We start from the raw sequence: 19,898 nt of genomic DNA, 5'->3' as shown, positions 1-19,898 counted from the left end.
TTTGTATAATACATATAAGGCATCAAACAAAGTGCATTGCTATGAATTTAACAACTGCACAATTTCCATAATAAATGCGTATTTAATTGCAAATTCGTCGCTCGTTTTTACTTTTATCATCGTGGTACAAGACAAATATGCTTGCTTCATATAAATGCATGTTATTATAATTGCAACAATCCTAAACATTGACAAATAGTGTCCAGGAAATGTTCCCAAATAAATTAAAAGGTATTTCACTCTTGAAAAATATGCTAGGTCTACATTGTGGACTGTGATTTTATTTGCCTTTGGTGATCGGGAAGAGGGCTCTCTGTATCTGCTGTGTGCTAGCGGGTGGTGGCCAACTGATGACAACCCTTTGCAATAACCCGAGCATATTATTTTCCTTTGGAGAATCCAGATTCTCCTTCGTGGCGTTTGCCTGAAGCTTCGATTTAGATGAACGACTGGCCTCCTCAGATGTTTGCGGCACATTACAAGTCACTCTGTAATGGTAGTTAACATCGGTTAGTGTCACATACCACCTATCCTCTCCTTTTTAGGATAGCATGCACTTTCTTTTTCCTTGTCTTGTTGTAAATTCATTGTCACTCTCTAAACTTCATTTTGAGGCATTTGTACTTCTTGTGAGCTTTGATCAAGCATTGTGTCTTTTGGCTCGGGGGGTGTCATGGTTTTACATTTTGAGTATTTTCTGTGTCACTGTTTGATTTTCCTCATGTTTCTTGTTTTTATTTTGTAAAGTTCTAGTTTGGTGCTTCTTGTCTTGTTTTACTTCCTGTGTTTTCCCTCTTTGATTGTTAGATTGGTTCCTCCTTGCTGCTCCGCCCTCATTAGTTTCACCTGAGTCTCGTTCGCCACTCTGCCCATGTGTGTATAAGTAGCCCTGCCTAGCTAACCTCTGGTTTTCTACCTTTGCAATGTTCTCCCTGTTTTTCCCACTGTGCATTTCCTTGTTTTTCTGAATTCTTGATACCCTATCTTTCCCGTAGTGCCTTTTGTTCCTTAGATTTTGAACTTTCATTTAAGTTATTTTGGCTTCCTACTTCTGTTTCTTTTCGTGTCCTGCATTTGGGCCCTACTTCACCAGAAATTGTGACAGAGGGATCTGAATCTGTTCCCATGATGGTCAAACCTTATTTCCAGATCTGCCTCAGTTTAGTCTTCAACAATACATGCAGTGACAAACTTCATTAACGGAAATCTGCTCATGTCTGGGTAGCAGACCAAGTATAATGTCTATTTCTGGCATATCCAACAAACATCCTTTCATCACACCGCAAGTCTAAGTCTATTTTGTCCTGTCTGTATGTATAAGAATCAAATCCACGTATCTTCCACCTTGACAGTTTAGACTTCCTTCCTGTCAGCATAGTGTATGGTCCATCCTACACATCAATTGAAACAGATTGGTGCAGATTATGTCCAAAACTAGTTTCTGACATTGCTCTCAAGTAGAAAGCATCATGTCATTTTAAACAGTGTTCTCCAATTTCTTTTAGCTGACCATTTTAGATGGAGTGAATAGAGGTGCAGAAGTTACATGCTTCATGGTGTTTTTGCCCTTCATTGACTGGAAGTCTTTCACTGCGAACTTAGTGCCATTAGTTGATGCACTTTCATGTTCCATAACCCACAACTTCATAACTACAATGACCAATAATTTTGTGCCATGTTAGAGTATCATAGCAATCCATGACAATCATCACCTCACTTACAGTGTTAAGATTGTCACCCTTTTTGTTCTCAAATTAAGTATGTTACACTACTGTGAGAAGTTGACCAAAGCTTTGTTGATGTGACTGCTTTGAGCAAGAAGATGTCCTATATATAAAGCTCCTCTTACCTTATTTTTGCCCCATTAGCATTTCTTCCAACAAGTATATTATATTCATTTATTGTTTCTTTGTTCTTTGGTGTACCGTGGATGACTGAAAATGTCTTTTCCTCCAATTTAGCTTGGGAGGAGCCATGACTTTGGCAGCAATGTGTTTGAGTGTGAACAGGGTATTCTTAAAAAGTGCTCCTAGCTCAGTGTTATGAGTTATCATTAATGAATTTAAATATATTGAAGACTAAACAGTTTGAGGAAAAGGCTACTGTAAGGTTTACATTCTTTTCAAGGTTTTTTTGTTTTTTGTGACTACAAAGCCGTATGAGCCATATGTACATAACAATGTTTTGCAAAGTGGCCTCTCATTCTAAACAGTTCAGGCCCGCTAATTTAAAGATACCAACTCATTTTTTAAATATATTTAAAATATGTAAATAAGTTTGAAATGTATATTGTATAATTACACTTTATACTCAGTTTAATCACTATTCAGAATATTACAAAATACAGACTTGTTATGGTACCATTTTTAATCAGGACATTTTCTAAAATTTAAGGTAAACAATGAAAAATGTTAAATAAAATTTATGACAAAACCTTCTAGGAGATTTTTTACATTACAAGAAAAAGCTTCATAGCATTGATGTGTGAATGCATATGATGATTTAAAGCAAAAATAAAAGTGATGAAAACTATAAAAAAATAAATACTAAATTAAAAAAAAAATGCAGTGTTTCATGAAAATCACCTAGATTGATTCATGTTGTGTTTTTTGCCATCATGTGTTTCTTTGTGTTCAGTTCAGGTTTAAGTACAATAATGTAGCATTTGGGTGCAAATATACAAAAAAGTATCCCATAGCTGGAAGCCACGATGGCAAATATCTCCACAGCTACAGTGAACTTCCCAGGAGAGCTGACATACGCTGGGATGAAGGTGATCCACACTGCACAGAATATCAACATGCTGAAGGTGATGAATTTAGCCTCATTGAAATTATCTGGCAACTTTCTAGCCAAAAAGGCGAGTACGAAACATAAGAGAGCCAGGAGGCCAATGTATCCTAGCACAGCCCAGAAGCCTACAGGTGACCCCAGAGCACACTCGAGAATAATCTTATCCTTATAGTGATTCATATTTTTGAAAGCAAAGGGAGGACTGATTGTCAGCCATAGTAGGCAAATTATGACTTGTATGAGGGTGAAAGCCATAACACTGAGTCTCTGCTGTGCAGACCCAAACCATTTCATCACATTACTGCCTGGAAGTGTAGCCCTGAAGGCCATTAACACCACTATTGTTTTCCCAAGTATACATGATATACAGAGGACAAAGGTGATGCCAAACGCTGTGTGTCGTAGCATGCAGGACCATGCCGTGGGCTTTCCGATGAAGGTCAGAGAACACAGGAAACACAGAGTCAGGGAGAAGAGCAGCAGGAAGCTCAGCTCAGAGTTGTTGGCCTTTACCAAAGGAGTGTCCTTATTGATTAAAAATAGAGTAGCCACCATTATAGTAAGGACCACACCAAACAAAGCGAAAAACACAAGGATTTTACCCATAACCTCTGTGAAGGAGAGAAACTCAACATTTTTCAGTATACATGCATATCTGTTTTGATTGGACCAATACTCTTCAGGACACTTTTTGCAGTCAATAGAATCTGTAATAAAAATAGCGTTATTACAATCAATTACAACCGTACAATGTAAATGAGAGACTGCACTATAGAAGTCTTTAAGATAAAACACAAACTGTAGCAAGTGAACAATGTGCGCAATTTGCTACCATTCAGACCCGCTGTACCTGTTGCATTGCTGATTTCTCCATCTGCACATGGTATACAGTCGTAGCAGCACACAGGCCGTCCTTTTTGAAGGACTTTATGAGTTCCGGGACGACAGCTCTCACTGCACACTGACACCGGCAACTTAGAAACAAAGAAAGATGATAAATTTGTCGAACGTTTATTTAATAAAAAGGAAGAATTGTCAATTAGGATACTTGCCTCTTTGCTTTCTCCAGACCACATTATATCTTCAGTATTAAGAACAAACTTCTGCCCAGGAGGCAGGGAGTCATCGTAGTAGCCAACTGGTTTAAACTGAACTGATCCATCGGGTCGACGCTGCCAGTTCACCACGTCATACTTGGCCACAGTTGCCCCAGTGCTGTCAAACCACACTTGGTCCCCACTTTTAATTGTAAAATTGACCTCCTTTAGAGCCTCCACCACCTGAAGATCAGTAATCAGTAGTATATGGCAATATGTGATTTAAGTCACAATACATATTTATATAACCAAGAATGCACATTCTAGGAATACGTTTATCTTACCTGCCAAGGCATAACATTCACTCCTTTGTCGCAGCCCTGACTGTTGGAGCAGTTTAGGATGCTGTGTACAGAATAGGCTACAGCATAGATTGCTTTGTAAATGTTACTGCAGAATCTCAGCTCTGTCACATCGTCATCGCTCTCTTTTAGCTTCATTAGATCCTGGCTGTCTTTGCAAAGTCCTGTTTTTGTCATGTTGCCCACATTTGTCTCATTGCACTGAAACTGCGTCTCCCAGAAACCTTTGATTAAAAAATCACCCAGGCCACTGACATCAACCTTTTGCACGGCAAAACCCAGCGAACCTCCGAGAATACTGAAGCTGGTAGGGGTCACGAGGCTGTCAGCAGTGGTCCAGGCCTCCACGCCAATGAACTGTCGGCCTGTGATGTTGTACAAAATCAACTGCTCTAGAAGGCTGTTCATCTCAACATGGGCAAGAAAAGCAACAATGATCCTGGTGGTGCTCTTACGGATTATTTCTACGACTTTCCGGATTTTTTCTGGTTCTCCTCTGTGAAATTTCTCTGAGTACTCCACACACACTCCTTCCTCCTGCGCAGCAGCTAAGAAGATAGCTATGCCATTGTTGCCGTAGTCGGTGTCACTGTTAAGTGCTCCAACCCAGGTCCAGCCAAAGTGCTTGACTAGATGGGCGAGGGCCCGACTTTGGTAGAGGTCGCTGGGAATAGTTCGAAAGAAAAAAGGAAAGTCCTTTTTGCTGCTCAAACACTCACAAGTAGCTGAATGGCTTATCTGAGAATACACAATAGAGACGGAGATAAAGTAAGGAGAGTTTACATGTATTAGAGACATTGATCCTCATCATAACACCCATCTTACCACTGGTATTTTAAACGGTCCAGTTGTCCGTGCAAAAACAATAGTTGAATGGGATTCAGACTCCCCAATAATAGCAAGAACAGATGATTGACCAGAGCAAGTCTTTTCCCAAGTCCACTCATCACCATTCATCAGGGCCATCACTGAACGTATTGAGGTTAATGTTGAGCCACAGTTGTCATAAATACGATATCCGATAGAAACATTGGGAAGAAGGTATTTGCTTTTGTTTATTTCCTCAATAGCAAATATCATGGCCTGGGCAAATCGAAACTCCCTGAGGTTGACACTGAGACAAGAGGGACAAAATACAAACACTGAGTGCACTGTCACAGAAAGTCACAAGTCAGCATTTTGTACTTACCTCAAACTTACCTGGAACAGCTGAGACGATTCGGTTTCTCTGTAAAGAAAAGTGGAGGTTGAATAATTTTGCTGTGGATGGAGAAGGCTCCCCCAATCATGACATCTCCTTTTTTAGACAGCAGAGGAAACTCTGGATTCTCCAGTATCTGACAGAGAGGAGCTTCCTCCTGCGCTGTTTCACATGCCAACAAGAATCCCATGAAAACCAGCCCTGCTATAACTGTGGACATTTTTTACCAATGGACCCTGTTGAGCTAGAACCACTGGGGTCAGACTAGAGCCGACTTAAATATGACACGTTATCATTTTAACTGTTGGCAGGGCCCACTGGCCTCTTACTAACCAATCAGAGTAAAGTGATATAGGACTGCCTTTACTGGCCCTTTCCAGGATATTACTGTATGAAATGAGTGCCCTTTAGAAGGTGAAGTTGCTATTAGTCCACAGCATGTACAGTATGTTGTCAGACATGGTGCATTGCTAAAAAATAAACTGTCCAACAGTATATAAAACTGAAAAAAGCCAAACTGATGCAAAATTACAATATAGACATCATCAGACATGCATCATAATATTACACAAAGAGGTCATTCTATATTGGTACCTATATTCATATGTATTTTTACCTAGGATTTACTTGAAGTTTAAATTTTTCCTGAAATTACTTTAATTCAAGTAATCACAAGAAAAAAAAAAAGCATGTGAACAGACCAGGCTCTAGGGCAGTGCAGAGAGTGCTGGTGTTTTGGTGACAGAGGATGTTACAAATCTGATATCATGCAGGGACCAGGAGTTTGGGCCCCTATATTGAAATATAATTAGAATTTGTGTTCATATGAACCACATCTACAATCTTTCCTTTTTATTTACATGTACATATTCAATATTGGCATATGTACAACTTAAAGATAAAGTATTATTTTCTTACATTTCCATTCTGTACCCTGTGCCTAGCTGTGATCTGATCAGTAATATTAATCATATTTGATTATTTTCTTCCAGAATTGCTTGAGTGAAGCTACAGTACGCAGGGCAAACATTAGCTCATGTTCGAGGTAAATATGTGTAACTGGCTCAGTGTACTGTAGGTTACGATGATCTAAAAGTAAAGATGCTATCTCTACACACTGCTACACATGTAGGGGAAATATCCCAATGTGGATAATTATTGAAGACACGCCAGTAGTTCTGGAAGTCAAGCCCAAAAGGAAAGGGGTAAAACAGCACCCCTTGTACCAGGGAAAGGAGATTCACAGGCCCAGGGCCACACTGAGTGGCATTTACCATGGTGCTTTGCACATCGGTAACAGGATGTCTGAGAACCAGGCCATTGAGTTGAGGCCTATCACGATTAGCCACACCCCCTCCATCCAACCACTTGCCAGGAGGGGTGGAAGGACACTGAAGGTGGACATGCTGCACACAGAAGACCTTGGTGCCATTAGTGTGCAAAGGTGTCCCAAGGGCTGGGTCATATTTGCCCAGGGAGAAGAGCAGGGAGCAGTTTCTTGACCCCTGGATGCAAACAGGTCTGGAACACACCAGCTCTAATGCTATTCCGGTATTGCTAGTGTGTCTTAAATAACCACCCATGTCAAATTTCAGAAAGGTACACTTCTAGTGTGGGAGAAGAGAGGGTCTGGTTTAGTTTCCTTTCTAGTGTTTTGGTAATGACAAGGGTCTCACTTTATATACAGTGCACCCCTAGTCTCCCTAGTCCCCCTAGTCTCCGATAGCCCTCGTATCGTCTTCTCATCTACCATGCAACTTTTGTCCACCCGAGTCAAAATAAACCCGGTCTGTTTCTACTTCTTCTTTTCCTTCCGGCTGTTCCCTTCAGGGGTCGCTGCAGCAAATCATCTGCTTCTATCTCGCCCTATCCTCTTCTCTCACACCAACTGCCTTCATGTCCTCCTTCACTACATCCGTAAACCTCCTGTCCAGTCTGTTTGACTATTTATGGAGCCTAAAATAAAATGTATCACCTAATTTGCTGTAACATGTTGTTAACCAACTAATAAATATATATGTGAGACTTCTTTGCAGAATTCATGAGCAGTAAAATACACTTAAACATTTATATAAAAGGACACATACAGCTTTATTAGACAGTTTACAGTCACATTTTTATCTGTGAAACCTAGGATTTCGTATATTGAGAGATTATATAACAGTTAAGACAATAACAATTTGTAATCCATTATTTCCCCATCACATGTTTCTTTGTGTTCAGTTCAGGTTTAAGTACAATAATGTAGCATTTAGGTGCGAATATACAGAAAAGTAGGCCGTAACTAGAGGCCAGAATGGCAAATATCTCCACAGCTACGGTGAACTTTCCCGGAGAGCTGACATACGCTGGGATGAAGGTGATCCAGACTGCACAGAATATCAACATGCTGAAGGTGATGAATTTAGCTTCGTTGAAATTATCTGGTAACTTTCTAGCCAAAAAGGCGAGTACAAAACATAAGAGAGCCAGGAGTCCAATGTATCCTAGCACAGCCCAGAAGCCTATAGGTGACCCCAGAGCACACTCGAGACTAATTTTGTCCTTATAGTGATTCATATTTTTGAAAACAAAAGGAGGGTTGATTGTCAGCCATAGTAGGCAAATTATGACCTGTATGAGGGTGAAAGCCATAACACTGAGTCTCTGCTGAGCGGGCCCAAACCATTTCATCATATTACTGCCTGGAAGTGTAGCCCTGAAGGCCATTAACACAACTATTGTTTTCCCAAGTATACATGATATACAGAGGACAAAGGTGATGCCAAATGCTATATGTCGTAGCATGCAGGACCAGTCGGAGGGTCGGCCGATGAAGGTCAGAGAACACAGGAAACACAGAGTCAGGGAGAAGAGCAGCAGGAAACTCAGCTCAGAGTTGTTGGCTCTCACTAATGGAGTGTCCTTATTGACTAAGAATAGAGTGGCTACGGTTAAAGTAAGGACCACACCTAACAAAGTAAAAAACACAAGTATTTTACCCATAACCTCTGTGAAGGAGAGAAACTCAACACTTTTCAGTATACACGCATCTCTGTTTTGATTGGACCAATACTCTTCAGGACACTTTTTGCAGTCAATAGAATCTGTAATAAAGATACAGTAACTATTATAATATAATCAGTTACAACTTAAAAACGTAAATAAGATCCTGCACCATAGCAGTCTTTAACACGATCCATAGACTGTAGCAAGTGAACAATGTATGCAAATTGCTACCATTCAGACCCGCTGTACCTGTGGTGTTGCTGATTTCTCCATCTGCACATGGTATACAGTCATAGCAGCACACGTGTTTTCCTTTCTGAAGGACTTTATGAGATCCTGGACGACAGCTCTCGCTGCACACTGACACCGGCAACTTTGAAACAAAGAAAAAGAAAGATGTTACATTTTCAGTTGCGACAAACTACACAAAGCTTTACTGTCAACCGGGATATTTGCCTCTTTGCTTTCTCCGGACCACAATATATCTTCAGTATTAAGAACAAGTCTCTCTCCAGGAGGCAGGGAGGCGTCATAGTAGCCGACTGGTTTAAAGTAAACAGAACCGTCTGGTCTACGCTGCCAGTTTACCACCTCATACCAGGCCAAAGTTGCTCCAGTGCTGTCAAACCACACTTGGTCCCCATACTTAGTGGTAAAGTTGACCTGCTTTAGAGAGTCCACTACCTGAAGAGCAATAAACAACAGTGTATATCAGTATGTGAATGTCAGAATACTCCAGAATACTTACTAATTGTGTAAGTCATACCTAAATTAACTGACTGAGAAAACTTTTTAGATATTATTAGTTAATTTCACCTGCAAGGGCGTGATATTCACTGCCTTGTCGCAGCCCTGACTGTTCGAGCAGTTTAGGATGTTGTGCAGAGAATATGCTACAGCATATATTGCTTTGTATATGTTATTGGAGTATCTCAGCTCTGCCACATCATCATCATAATCTCTTAGCTCCATTAGATCCTGGTTGTCTTTGCAGTGTGCTGTTTTTGTCGAACTGTCTCCATTCGTGTCATTGCACTGGAATTCTGTCTCCCAGAAACCTTTCATTAAAAAATCCTCCAGGCCTGTGATGTTTGCCTTTTGCACAGCAAAGCCCAATGAACCTCCCAGAATACTGAAGCTGGTAGGAGTCACAAGGCTGTCAGCAGTGATCCAGGCCTCCACGCCAATGAACTGCCGGCCTGTTATGTTATTCAGACTCAACTGCTCTAGAAGGCTGTTCATCTCTACATGGGCCATGAAACCGACAATGACCCTGGCGGTGCTCTTACGGATCACTTCCACCACTTTGAGAACTTTTTCCGGTTCTGCCCGGTGAAATTTCTCAGTGTACTCCACACAAACTCCTTCCTCTTGGGCTGCAGCTAGGAAGATGGCCATGCCGTTGTTGCCATAGTCACTGTCACTGTTCACTGCCCCGACCCAGGTCCAGCCAAAGTTTTTGACCAGTTGGACGAGGGCTCGTCCCTGATAGACGTCGCTGGCAATGGTCCTAAAGAAAGAGGGATATTCCTTCCTGCTGCTCAAACACTCACAAGTGGCTGAATGACTTATCTGAGAATACACAATATAGACAAAGAGAAGTTAAGGGAGTTCTCATAATACCCACACTGATCCCATCTCTCTTGACATCTCTCTTACCACTGGCATTTTAAACGGTCCAGTTGTCCTCGTAAAAACAATTGTTGAGGAGGATTCAGACTCCCCGATAATAGCATGAACAGCTGATTGACCAGAGCAAGTCTTTTCCAAAGTCCACTCATCACCATTCATCAGGGCCATCGCTGCACGCATTGAGGATAACGTTGAGGCACAGTTGTCATAAATACGATATCCGATAGAAACATTTGGAAGAAGAAATTTCTTTTCGTTTATTTCCTCAATAGCAAATATCATGGTCTGGGCAAATCGAAACTCCCTGAGGTTGACACTGAGACAAGAGGGACAAAATACAAACACTCTGTTCAATTTTACGAAAGTTTCATTAAGTGTCTTGCGTATTTTTGCTGAAAATTTACCTGGAACAGCCGAGACGTGTTGGTTTCTCTGTAAACAAAAGCGAAGGTTGCGTAATTTTGCTGTGGATAGAGAAGGCTCCCCCAATCATTACGTCTCCTTTTTTAGACAGCAGAGGAAACTCTCTCTCCAGTATCTGACAGAGAGGAGCTTCATCGTCTGCTGCTTCAAATTCAGTGACCAGGAATCCCATGAAAATTAGCACAGTTATAACCGGTGACATTTTCTAATCATGAATCTAGATTTGCAAGAGCCACACAGGACAAGCTGGCACTGACTTAAATGTGACGCTGTATTACCTTAGCTGACGACACGGCCCAGTGACCTCTTACTAGCCAATCAGAAATAAGTCAGTTGGGACGGCCTTGACTGGGCCTATTCACGGTATTGCCCTCATACAAGCATCATGAGATGACATTGTAATTTTGGCTTTTTCACTTTTACTGAATTTTAAAATATGTCATTTTAAGTACATTGCTTTCACCTGTGATTTATTGTTTTTTTTGGGGGGGGTTTTTTGCACCCACTTGCTATGTCCCCTACTGTAGTGTTGGACAGTGTTGCACTGGCATATGAACACAATAAGAAGCATATAAACACACCAGACCAGGTTTGGGGTCAGTCATGTAAAAACAATAGTTGGGCCCAGAAACCTAGACCCTGATCCTTACCCTTACCTTACGGTTGTGGAGGTAGACAACATTTTCCATACTTTCAGCCAGAAACCAATCCTTCTGTCATTCATCTTTTATTATTTTTTAGTTTTCAAGCCATGCACAGTAAGGACTCATCTTAAAGGGGAATTACCGTTTTTTTACAACCTGGACCTTATTTCTGGCATAAAATACGATCGTTTACTCACCCATATAACTTAACAATATATTGAAATTGAACGAGTTTTGCAGCAGATAATTAAATAATATTTAGAGGCTGCGTTTGGGTGCCCCAGTCACTCCCAGTATATGGATATAAGCGGCACTCCGAACAACTCCAAATGACACCAAAGTTATATGGGTGAGTAAATGATCGTATTTTATGGCAGAAATTGTACAAAATGGTAATTCCCTTTAACTAAGCCACAGTTCCCACTGAATGCTAGGTTCACAAATGCACATTATTTCGGAGTACTTTTTCTGTCCTAGGCCCACTTTGCAAACCACTAGCCTACAGCTTCCGCCAAAGACTAGCATAAGTGAGACGGGCCTATTTGAAAACTTCTGTCTGTGTATCTCAGATTTTGCAAACTGTCCTGAATAAATTTTGACCACAGAGAAGTGGTCACAAAAATCAAAACAGTCCGTTTTTTTCTGATTATGATTGTATAATTATTAAACAATATATACAGATGCAAATACAGAGTGACAACTTTCATCCATACATTAGCTCTTCATCCTTTCACCACGTTTACATTTTATTTTCTATTATTTCAAGACAAATAGGTCATTTAACTTGTCACATCATTTTTGGAGACCTCTGCGTTTGGATAAGCACATTAAAATTACACTTTTGACAAGTGATCAAAATAAACAGTGTAACACAGCTGATTTAGCGAAGCGCTGAGCCGTGTGATATTTAATTTGCTGTTATTGTTGCTTTTCAGCCAAAGGGACGTTTAATGATTAGCTGATGTGCCTCTTGGGATCCTTTTTAATTGAAAAACAAAATAGTTGTTTGTGTGTTTGAGATGCCTGTTAGTTTATGAAGCACTTGACAGTCTCCGCTGGTTATGCCTTTCGGGACCCAATGCAGTAGGAACATGCGCAGGTTCCTGAGGGCCCCGAACTTGGCTTACACCTCAGGCTCTTTCTGATCACGAGTGCACTAACAAACTCCCTCCAGATTTCGCTGTGTCTCCAGTCCCGCCCCCCACACACACCTCTCCTCTCAGCTTTTACTGGAAACTTCCCTTCAGGGTTGTTGCATCATGGTCCCCCTGAGAATGTATGCCCTAGAGTCAAGAATATGTTTCTATTAGACAATGATGTTGTCTTTTAAACTTGGAAAAAGAGGAAAGTCTCAAATTTAAAGTTTTATTATTACTTTTATGTGTTTTAAAGTATGTAAAGGAAAATCTAATCCTAATGTGATGTACTGAATTATGGGACAACATCTAGATAGAACAGATTTAACACTACAGTACACATAGCACAATACCTCTGCAATCAATGAAATGAATCTTATGAATACAGTGCAAGATATTTATTTCTATCTTTTATTTTAAATTTTTTGTTTGCATTTTGAACAAGGATGGGGACTCTAATGCACATGTACCTCAGATCAAAAAGTTAGGAAGAGTAAGCTAATGTGCTGTCCTGTTCTATCCTGCTCTGTGTATAATTGCACATCATCAGCACATAAATGATTTATAAATATCACTCTTACTCTTGTTTAATGGGGTTCATGTTAGAGCTCTTAGCAGCCTGGTCAAGTTTTCCCATATTTAACAATTTTATGGTCTAAGACAGGACAACGCCACCAGATTGAAAGGGGGGAAGGGGCCGTCGCCAAGCACATAGACGCAGATGCAGCTATACACGCACAAATGCATGAAACGTTTTATAAATTATTGAACTGGGAATGTTGTGGGCGGCACAGTGCCGAGGTGGTTAGCACTGATGCCTCACAGCGAGAAGGTCCCGGGTTTGAATCCATGCGCCGACATGGCCTTTCTGTGTGGAGTTTGTATGTTCTCCCTGTGTCTGCGTGGGTTCTCTCCGGGTACTCCGGCTTCCTCCCACTGTCCAAAGACATGCTCATTAGGTTAATTGGTGATTCTAAATTGGCCATAGGCGTGCATGTGAGTGTGAATGGTTATCTGTCTCTCTATGTTGGCCCTGCGATAGACTGGCGACCTGTCCAGGGTGTACCCGCCTCTCGCCCGATGACAGCTGGGATAGGCTCCATCAGACCCCCGCGACCCTTAACAGGAGTAAGCGGGTACAGAAGATGAATGAATGAATGGGAATGTTGTATGTTGTACTCTGTGTGCTGTTTTTGTGCCAATTTGTGTCTGTTGATTGTGATTGTGTGTATTTTTTAGTTACTTTATGCCCTTTTAAATTGCTCCTTGGGGACCAATAAAGTGATTTGAATTGAATTGAATTGAATCAAACTGAATTATTGTCTAAACACTGATTTCCAACCAGTAATACTCGTACCTTGCGGGTTAGTGCCGCAGTACACGGCATGACTGTGGGACACTCATCAAGTTGAATATATACAGTAAATACAGTTTAATTTTTTGTTTGTTTGTTTTTTATTGATTATGACAAAAGCCATGACCGCTTTAGTTGCAACAGCTCAGCTGCACAAGACACATCTGAGACGGCTGTCACACCTAAACACCACACGTTGGGATTGACATTGAAACTGGAACACAGTTTTGCTTCTGCTTCTCTGGTCGTAGTAGAATGAAAAAGACCTAGAAGTATAAAGGTTAACATTGTAAACACATTTTTATCCCCACAGCATGATTAACACATTGAAAGTATACACATACAATCACACACCAGCTTTTGTTTTGTGCACTGTGAAGCATGCTCATAACGTGGACAATGCTGCCATCGCCTGGTGTTAATGTGCCATTGCTGATAAAGTTGATCCTGTAGAAATTATGAACCAAAGGTCTCATAATAATACTAGTGGTAGAAAAAGAAAAAAGTACAAGAGTTGTTATAATAATAATAATAATAATAATAATTATTATTATACAAATAATATATATATATATATATATATATATATCATATAAATGAGCTAGATAAGGTAGAGTAAAAGTAATAAAATGTAAATGTGGACACAAATTCAAACATACATACATATGAGAAATATAGCAGAAATATAAAGAAATGTTATTTAACAAAAGGACAAATTAAAATACAACCGGATGAGACACTAATACAGCCAGAGGGGCTCAACTAGAATGCCCCCTTGTTCCAGATGTATGTATGGAGGGTCGGGCCTTTCACGCGTGGACATTTCAATCATCTTTGAGGCCTTGTCCACATGACATGTAAGCGCCAAAGGCTACATCGGCATCCACAACTCACTGCAATGAAGACATGTACCTGGAATTCAGACTGGATCGAGAAGTCGAGAAGTTGAGCATTCGTAGATGGCTGACCCCAGTGACCCAAATAACCAGATCAGTCACCAGTTTTTGCGAATGAAAGCGTCAGTTAATGTGTACGTATAAAATAAACCAGTGATGTGAACTGCAATTCTGAAACTTTAGTCAAATAATGCAATGAAAAATGGCTTTGGCTTTTTTCAGTTTTTGGTTTAAACAAATTGTGTCCAGTGGCCACTGTATGTTGTATAGGTTGGGATTATAATAGTCGGAGGCCTGAACTGATAAAGATCAACTAAAACATGAGGACAAATACTAGTGAGGCAAGACAGTATACTGACCACAATGCATCAATGGGATAAACTAATTCTATTGAATGATAGATTGCAATAAACCTTCACCTGTAGGTGAGTGCCACGTTCCTATACTGTAAAGTAAAAGATCTAGGCTATTTTATCAGTCAAGCCCAGCTGACCTTAAATCAGTAAGAATTTTACTGTGTAGACTGTATAAGAAAAACTGCTTATAAACTTATAATGATCAAAACTATTATTTATTCCAACCCTATGTTCCTCAATGCTAACCCAACCTTTCAGACAATCTTTTTAGCATCATTTATAGTGTTAATGGCTGCACTTCAACATTCAGTCTGAATTATTTTTCATTGAATGTTTCTTTCCTCTTCTTATCAGGTAGCAGTAGATTATGTTCCATGCACAGCTACATGAAAAAAAAAAATATCTATATAAAAAGCTTCTAGTATCAAAGAGTGACCTTCCAGACACAGAAACCTCATCTGATGTGGATTATCGCTACAAAATCCCAGAAGGACAGAAATCTTACAGAGCACGCGCGCGCTTTGTTTGCCGAACCAGGAAGACTTGGTTAAGGTTATCTTTTATGTTGTATCTTTTCACTCAGCTCCGACTGTCTGATCAGAGGAGTGGAGAGGCCCCACAAGCCCTGAGTGTCTCTTGTCAAACATGACATTTGGAAAAGGACTGCTGATGATTTAGAGGTGCTTTTTTAAAAGTCTATAACCCGCCACCTTCACCTCTCCGCAGGTTGCATGAATATATATATATACATAACAACATTTAAAGCTGCTTGCAGCAGATAATCTGTTCGACCATGCTTCCCAGTCCATGTGTGTGAACACGACAGTAATGTATTATATGCAGCAAAATTAAATGACATTCAAATTGTGGATGGAGCAACACCTGGACCTTATCGGGTCAGCCCAGACTCCAGTGGTTTGTAATTTCACAGAGAAGAAATATGAGTTAAATAAGTCAGGGAATACAGACAGGTTGTTTGAATTCTCGACCCAGAAATTTGAGAAAGTGGTCCTGAAGTACAAAAACCGTTTCACTGGATGGAAGTTTAATGTGTGCCATTTATTTTCTGGAGAACAGTTCAATTTATTTGACTCATGAGTTTTTTATTTAACCACTGAATGATAAGGTCCACATTTAAAAAATTGGATATTTGTTTTCCCACATAGGAAAGTCTTTTGTGTTTTCAATAAGCACATTGTGAATGTATTGACAAGGCAAATGCATGTAAATGAGAATTTATAGATGTACTTATAACACTGTGCATGTGTTAAAAGGGCTTTAACGTGCCAGATTTGTTAAGATAAAGATGATATTTCCTTCTCTCCAACTTTAAACTAATTAGTTCCACTGAATAATGATTCTGAAGGGGTCTTGCTAATTAATGAGCGCTGTTTTGTTTTGAAAGGGATGAGATTACTGTCAAAGGGTTACAAAGAAAAGCCTCCAAATTAATTAATTTCCAGCACAACACCTGGTGAGCTCCTGTTTCGTAGCCCGGGGCCCAGATGTCATCAGTCTTTACGGAAACACTTGCTTGTCTTTGCTTGCCCAGCCGGCCCCTTGTCTTCCCCCTCAGCCCCCCGGGTAAAAATTAAATTGGCAGGTTCAGGATGATGACATGACGTGGCCTCCCTTCCATGATACTGTACGTGCAAAAACAAGTTTAAGTGCTTCCCAAGTGTGTAATATGAAACATTGCATGTTGTTATTGTTAACTGACTCAGATTAAAATAACACTTATGATTTATGAGATTTTCCTAATGTGCAAGTTCACAAACAAGTCTTACAAACAGGTATCCTCCCCATGTGGCACCAAACATTATCCATTTATCTATGTGTATGCATTTGATATATTATATTATATTATATTATATTATATTATATTATAAGACTGAAGCTAAATTATGACGTGACCAGTGGTTGTATTCTAGCAGATATATATTCGATACTCTATTTAAGACCAAATTAGCCAGGGAAATCAATTGGGTTTCACAAATTTATATATCATATGACATATTACTCTGAATACTTTTTGATTTCTTTAATTAAAATTATAAGATTAAGTAGCAGGTACTCTATGGAAGTTGTAGCCTCTAAAAACAAATTATTAGGCGTTTTGAGGAACGACTAACTTCCATTTAGTCTGTTTTAGTGTGTGTTCCCTTTTTCACAAAATACTGGAAGATTACTGGATATTCAGGGGTCAGCATGTGTCGGTAGAAGAACAAAAAGGTATCAAAGCTCTTGGTTTTAGTCAAGTGACTGAGAGGCCTAGATCTAAAGCTTCTCCACTTTTTATATATTTTTTGATTTCTATGAATATGTGTATGTGTATCTATGACAAATGTATGTTTATCTTGCTGTTCTCTTCTCTCTTTCTTCTGTCTGTACCCGGCTGGCCTTAGGCAGATGGGTCCCTCCATATGAGCTGGGTTCTGCTCAAGGTTTCTTCCTGTTAAAAGGGAGTTTTTCCTTGCCACCGTCGCCTTCAGGCTTGCTCTGGGGGTTTCAGGCCGGGTTTTTGTAAAGCGTCTTGAGACGATTTATATTGTTATTGATGCTATATAAATAAAATTGAATTGAATTGAATTGAATTCTTTGGTTGTCTGATAAAGAATACTCTAGTGGACTGAGACACCTTCGAGATCACAGTTTTAAGGCTTTTTTAGCCACTACTTGCAGTAGATATTCAGGCAGGAAATACAGGTAGAAAAGGGGTTGAAATAAGTAAGGTCCACCCAAAATAGAAATGAGTTAATGACTAAGCAACCAGAATGCCTCTTTTTAAGGGAATTTGAGAGTAAAAAGGAAATTTCCAGAGTCTGAACATAAGGAAAGGTTAGGCCCAAGAATTGCGGATACACTCTAAATCCCTGTCCACATGTAAACTAATTTGCTCATCGCCCCGTCGTTTTGAAGCTGACTGTTGGATGCTAGTGAATATTCTAAGCTATGGGTTGCCAACTGTACTGTATATCAAAATGCATTGCTAGTGTATAGATGGAGCTAGCTCTTATTGTCGTCACCGCTCTCTATTTGCAAACAAAATACCGCCAACAACACTGCCACTGCATCTGGCTTGACCTTATTCTACCAGCATGTTGAATGTGCAGCATGTTGCCTTGTGGTGAATGCTTGGCAAATTCTGAGATTGTGTCCCGTGTCAGTGAACTTCAGGTGCCGCCATTGGTGGTCAATTGTGTCGCTTCAGAGTTGAAATTAGTTCAGCTTGGTACTCGCATACTTTGTGTTGCCAAATGTGTTGTTTTTTGGGGTTTTCTTTTTGCCTAGCATAGCTACAACTTGTTGGTTTTCCTCAACACTCCATGGGCTCTTTTCACAATGTCGCTGCTTCCTGTATGTACGACCCTTAAGACCACTATATTCATTAAGTTCATTAGAATCAGAAGAATCAGAATGCCCTTTATTGTCATTGTTGTGGAAAACAACAAAATTGCAAAGCTAGACCCGTCAGTGCTACATATAAGAAGCAGCATAAAAAAAATAGCTATAAAAGTAAGTAACACAAAGTTGAATTATTTCAGCAAAACCAAAAATGGGAAAAATGTCTTTATTACAAAGTGCCTGCTTGGCGAACACCAAAGATCCACAAGGAGGGGATACAAAACGGCAGACTGCTAAACCCTGTAAAACAACCTGGAAGTACAAACAGGTAGTTCTTATGACAAAAGGTGTGCCCCCAGTGTTGGATTTAGTTAAGGTAGCCCAACTGGTTGATATGGAAACAGGGAGAGTTGAAAGTATGCGTTATGATTCCACATGCGTTAGACTTCGGGGCAGTGGTGGAGATGAAGTAAAACCCACAAACTGTTAAGAATTTTCCTGTAAAATAACAGCAAAGAACTGGCAGCAGGGTTACCATTATGTTACTGTAAAATTAACATTTTTTTACTGTCACTAAAGTTTACAGTCTTGTACTGTTATTGAAAAATACAGTATGACATTGTAAACACATTTTTATGTGTAAAATGTACACATTTTACACATAAAAATGTGTAGGACTGTTTTTTTATTACTTTCCTGTATAAAAACGGTAAAGAACTGGCAGCAGGGTTGCTATTATGTTACTGTAAAATTAACATATTTTTACTGTCATTTTACAGTTTTGAGCCGTTATTGAAAAATACAGCGTTTACTGTTTGTTAAGATTACTTTCACAATACTTTACAGTCAGTACCGGTTTGTTTAAAAATAAAAAAAAACTAATACCAATGCACAGATCTTTATTTTAAGATAAATTGCGTGAAAGACGAACTGAACTGCCTCCGAATCAAGCCAAAGACCCTTAATTATTGACTGAGTTTATTATTGTCTGCTCTAATTCTTCAGATTCCAAACCTGCATAGGTATGCATGTTAATCGAGAGTTGCACCTTTGTTCTCAGCTTCCTTTTTACCACGACACTCTGGTTACAGCCCCGCTCAAATCCTTTCTCTCAGTGCAGTGAAGGGGAGCAATCCTCCCTTCTCTACAGGCATGGCCTCCAGGCTTGGAGGCATAGACCCTCATCCCCGAACTCCTTCACGCTCCACCGCAATATGCTGAATACTAAAGTGACTCCGATGCTGCCATCTGTGGCACCTGTCTGCACATTCTGTCTATTAAAATCATAAATAGTCAAGTGTCAAGTTCCAACTCTGGCGGAGCCGAACACTCGTTGAGAATGTGCCCGACTTGCTGTTAAGGATGCAGTCACAGTTCTCATTCAAGTTATAAAAAAATATACTCAAGGGAACGACGAACACATAAAAATTGCATAGTGAAACACCCACGACATGTTAAGTATCCTTGCAATGACAAACTTACCCACCTCTACACAACCAGGACAGGCTCTGGATTGCTCCTCATAAAAACATTTCGCAATCAGGAGGAGTCTCCTTCTCCTGCACCGTGGTGGTGGCCGAACTATGCAATACTGACTGATGTAGTTTAGTGTTTTCCCTTGAGCCCAGAAAGATCTGAAGGACTCCTTCATTTAAGCCACAGGGGTGCATTAGCCTGTACTTTATGCTTCCTTTTCTTTCGCCACAACACAGGGGACCTTCTGGCCATGAA

General features: G+C 40.0%; 2 protein-coding genes across 2 annotated transcripts; both read right to left on the bottom strand.

Moving 5' to 3' along the window:
* Nucleotides 1–2,595: 2,595 nt before the first annotated feature.
* Nucleotides 2,596–5,613, bottom strand: LOC311497823 (extracellular calcium-sensing receptor-like; the record flags this gene model as incomplete). The annotated part of the gene is made up of 5 exons (XM_084558188.1): nt 2,596–3,500; nt 3,644–4,073; nt 4,175–4,930; nt 5,018–5,306; nt 5,393–5,613. The coding sequence occupies 5 exons, from the start codon at nt 5,611–5,613 to the stop codon at nt 2,596–2,598; spliced, it is 2,601 nt and encodes an 866-aa protein (XP_084414314.1).
* Nucleotides 5,614–7,583: 1,970 nt separating this feature from the next.
* Nucleotides 7,584–10,608, bottom strand: LOC311497822 (extracellular calcium-sensing receptor-like; the record flags this gene model as incomplete). The annotated part of the gene is made up of 6 exons (XM_084558187.1): nt 7,584–8,479; nt 8,631–8,741; nt 8,819–9,065; nt 9,198–9,953; nt 10,041–10,329; nt 10,418–10,608. The coding sequence occupies 6 exons, from the start codon at nt 10,606–10,608 to the stop codon at nt 7,584–7,586; spliced, it is 2,490 nt and encodes an 829-aa protein (XP_084414313.1).
* Between the last annotated feature and the right edge of the window lie 9,290 nt (nt 10,609–19,898).

This window comes from Chelon labrosus (genome assembly GCF_963514085.1).
Source record: "Chelon labrosus genome assembly, chromosome: 13".
Lineage (NCBI taxonomy): Eukaryota > Metazoa > Chordata > Actinopteri > Mugiliformes > Mugilidae > Chelon > Chelon labrosus.
The sequence above is the reverse complement of the archived record's forward strand: the minus strand, read 5'-3'. Positions and strand labels throughout refer to the sequence as shown.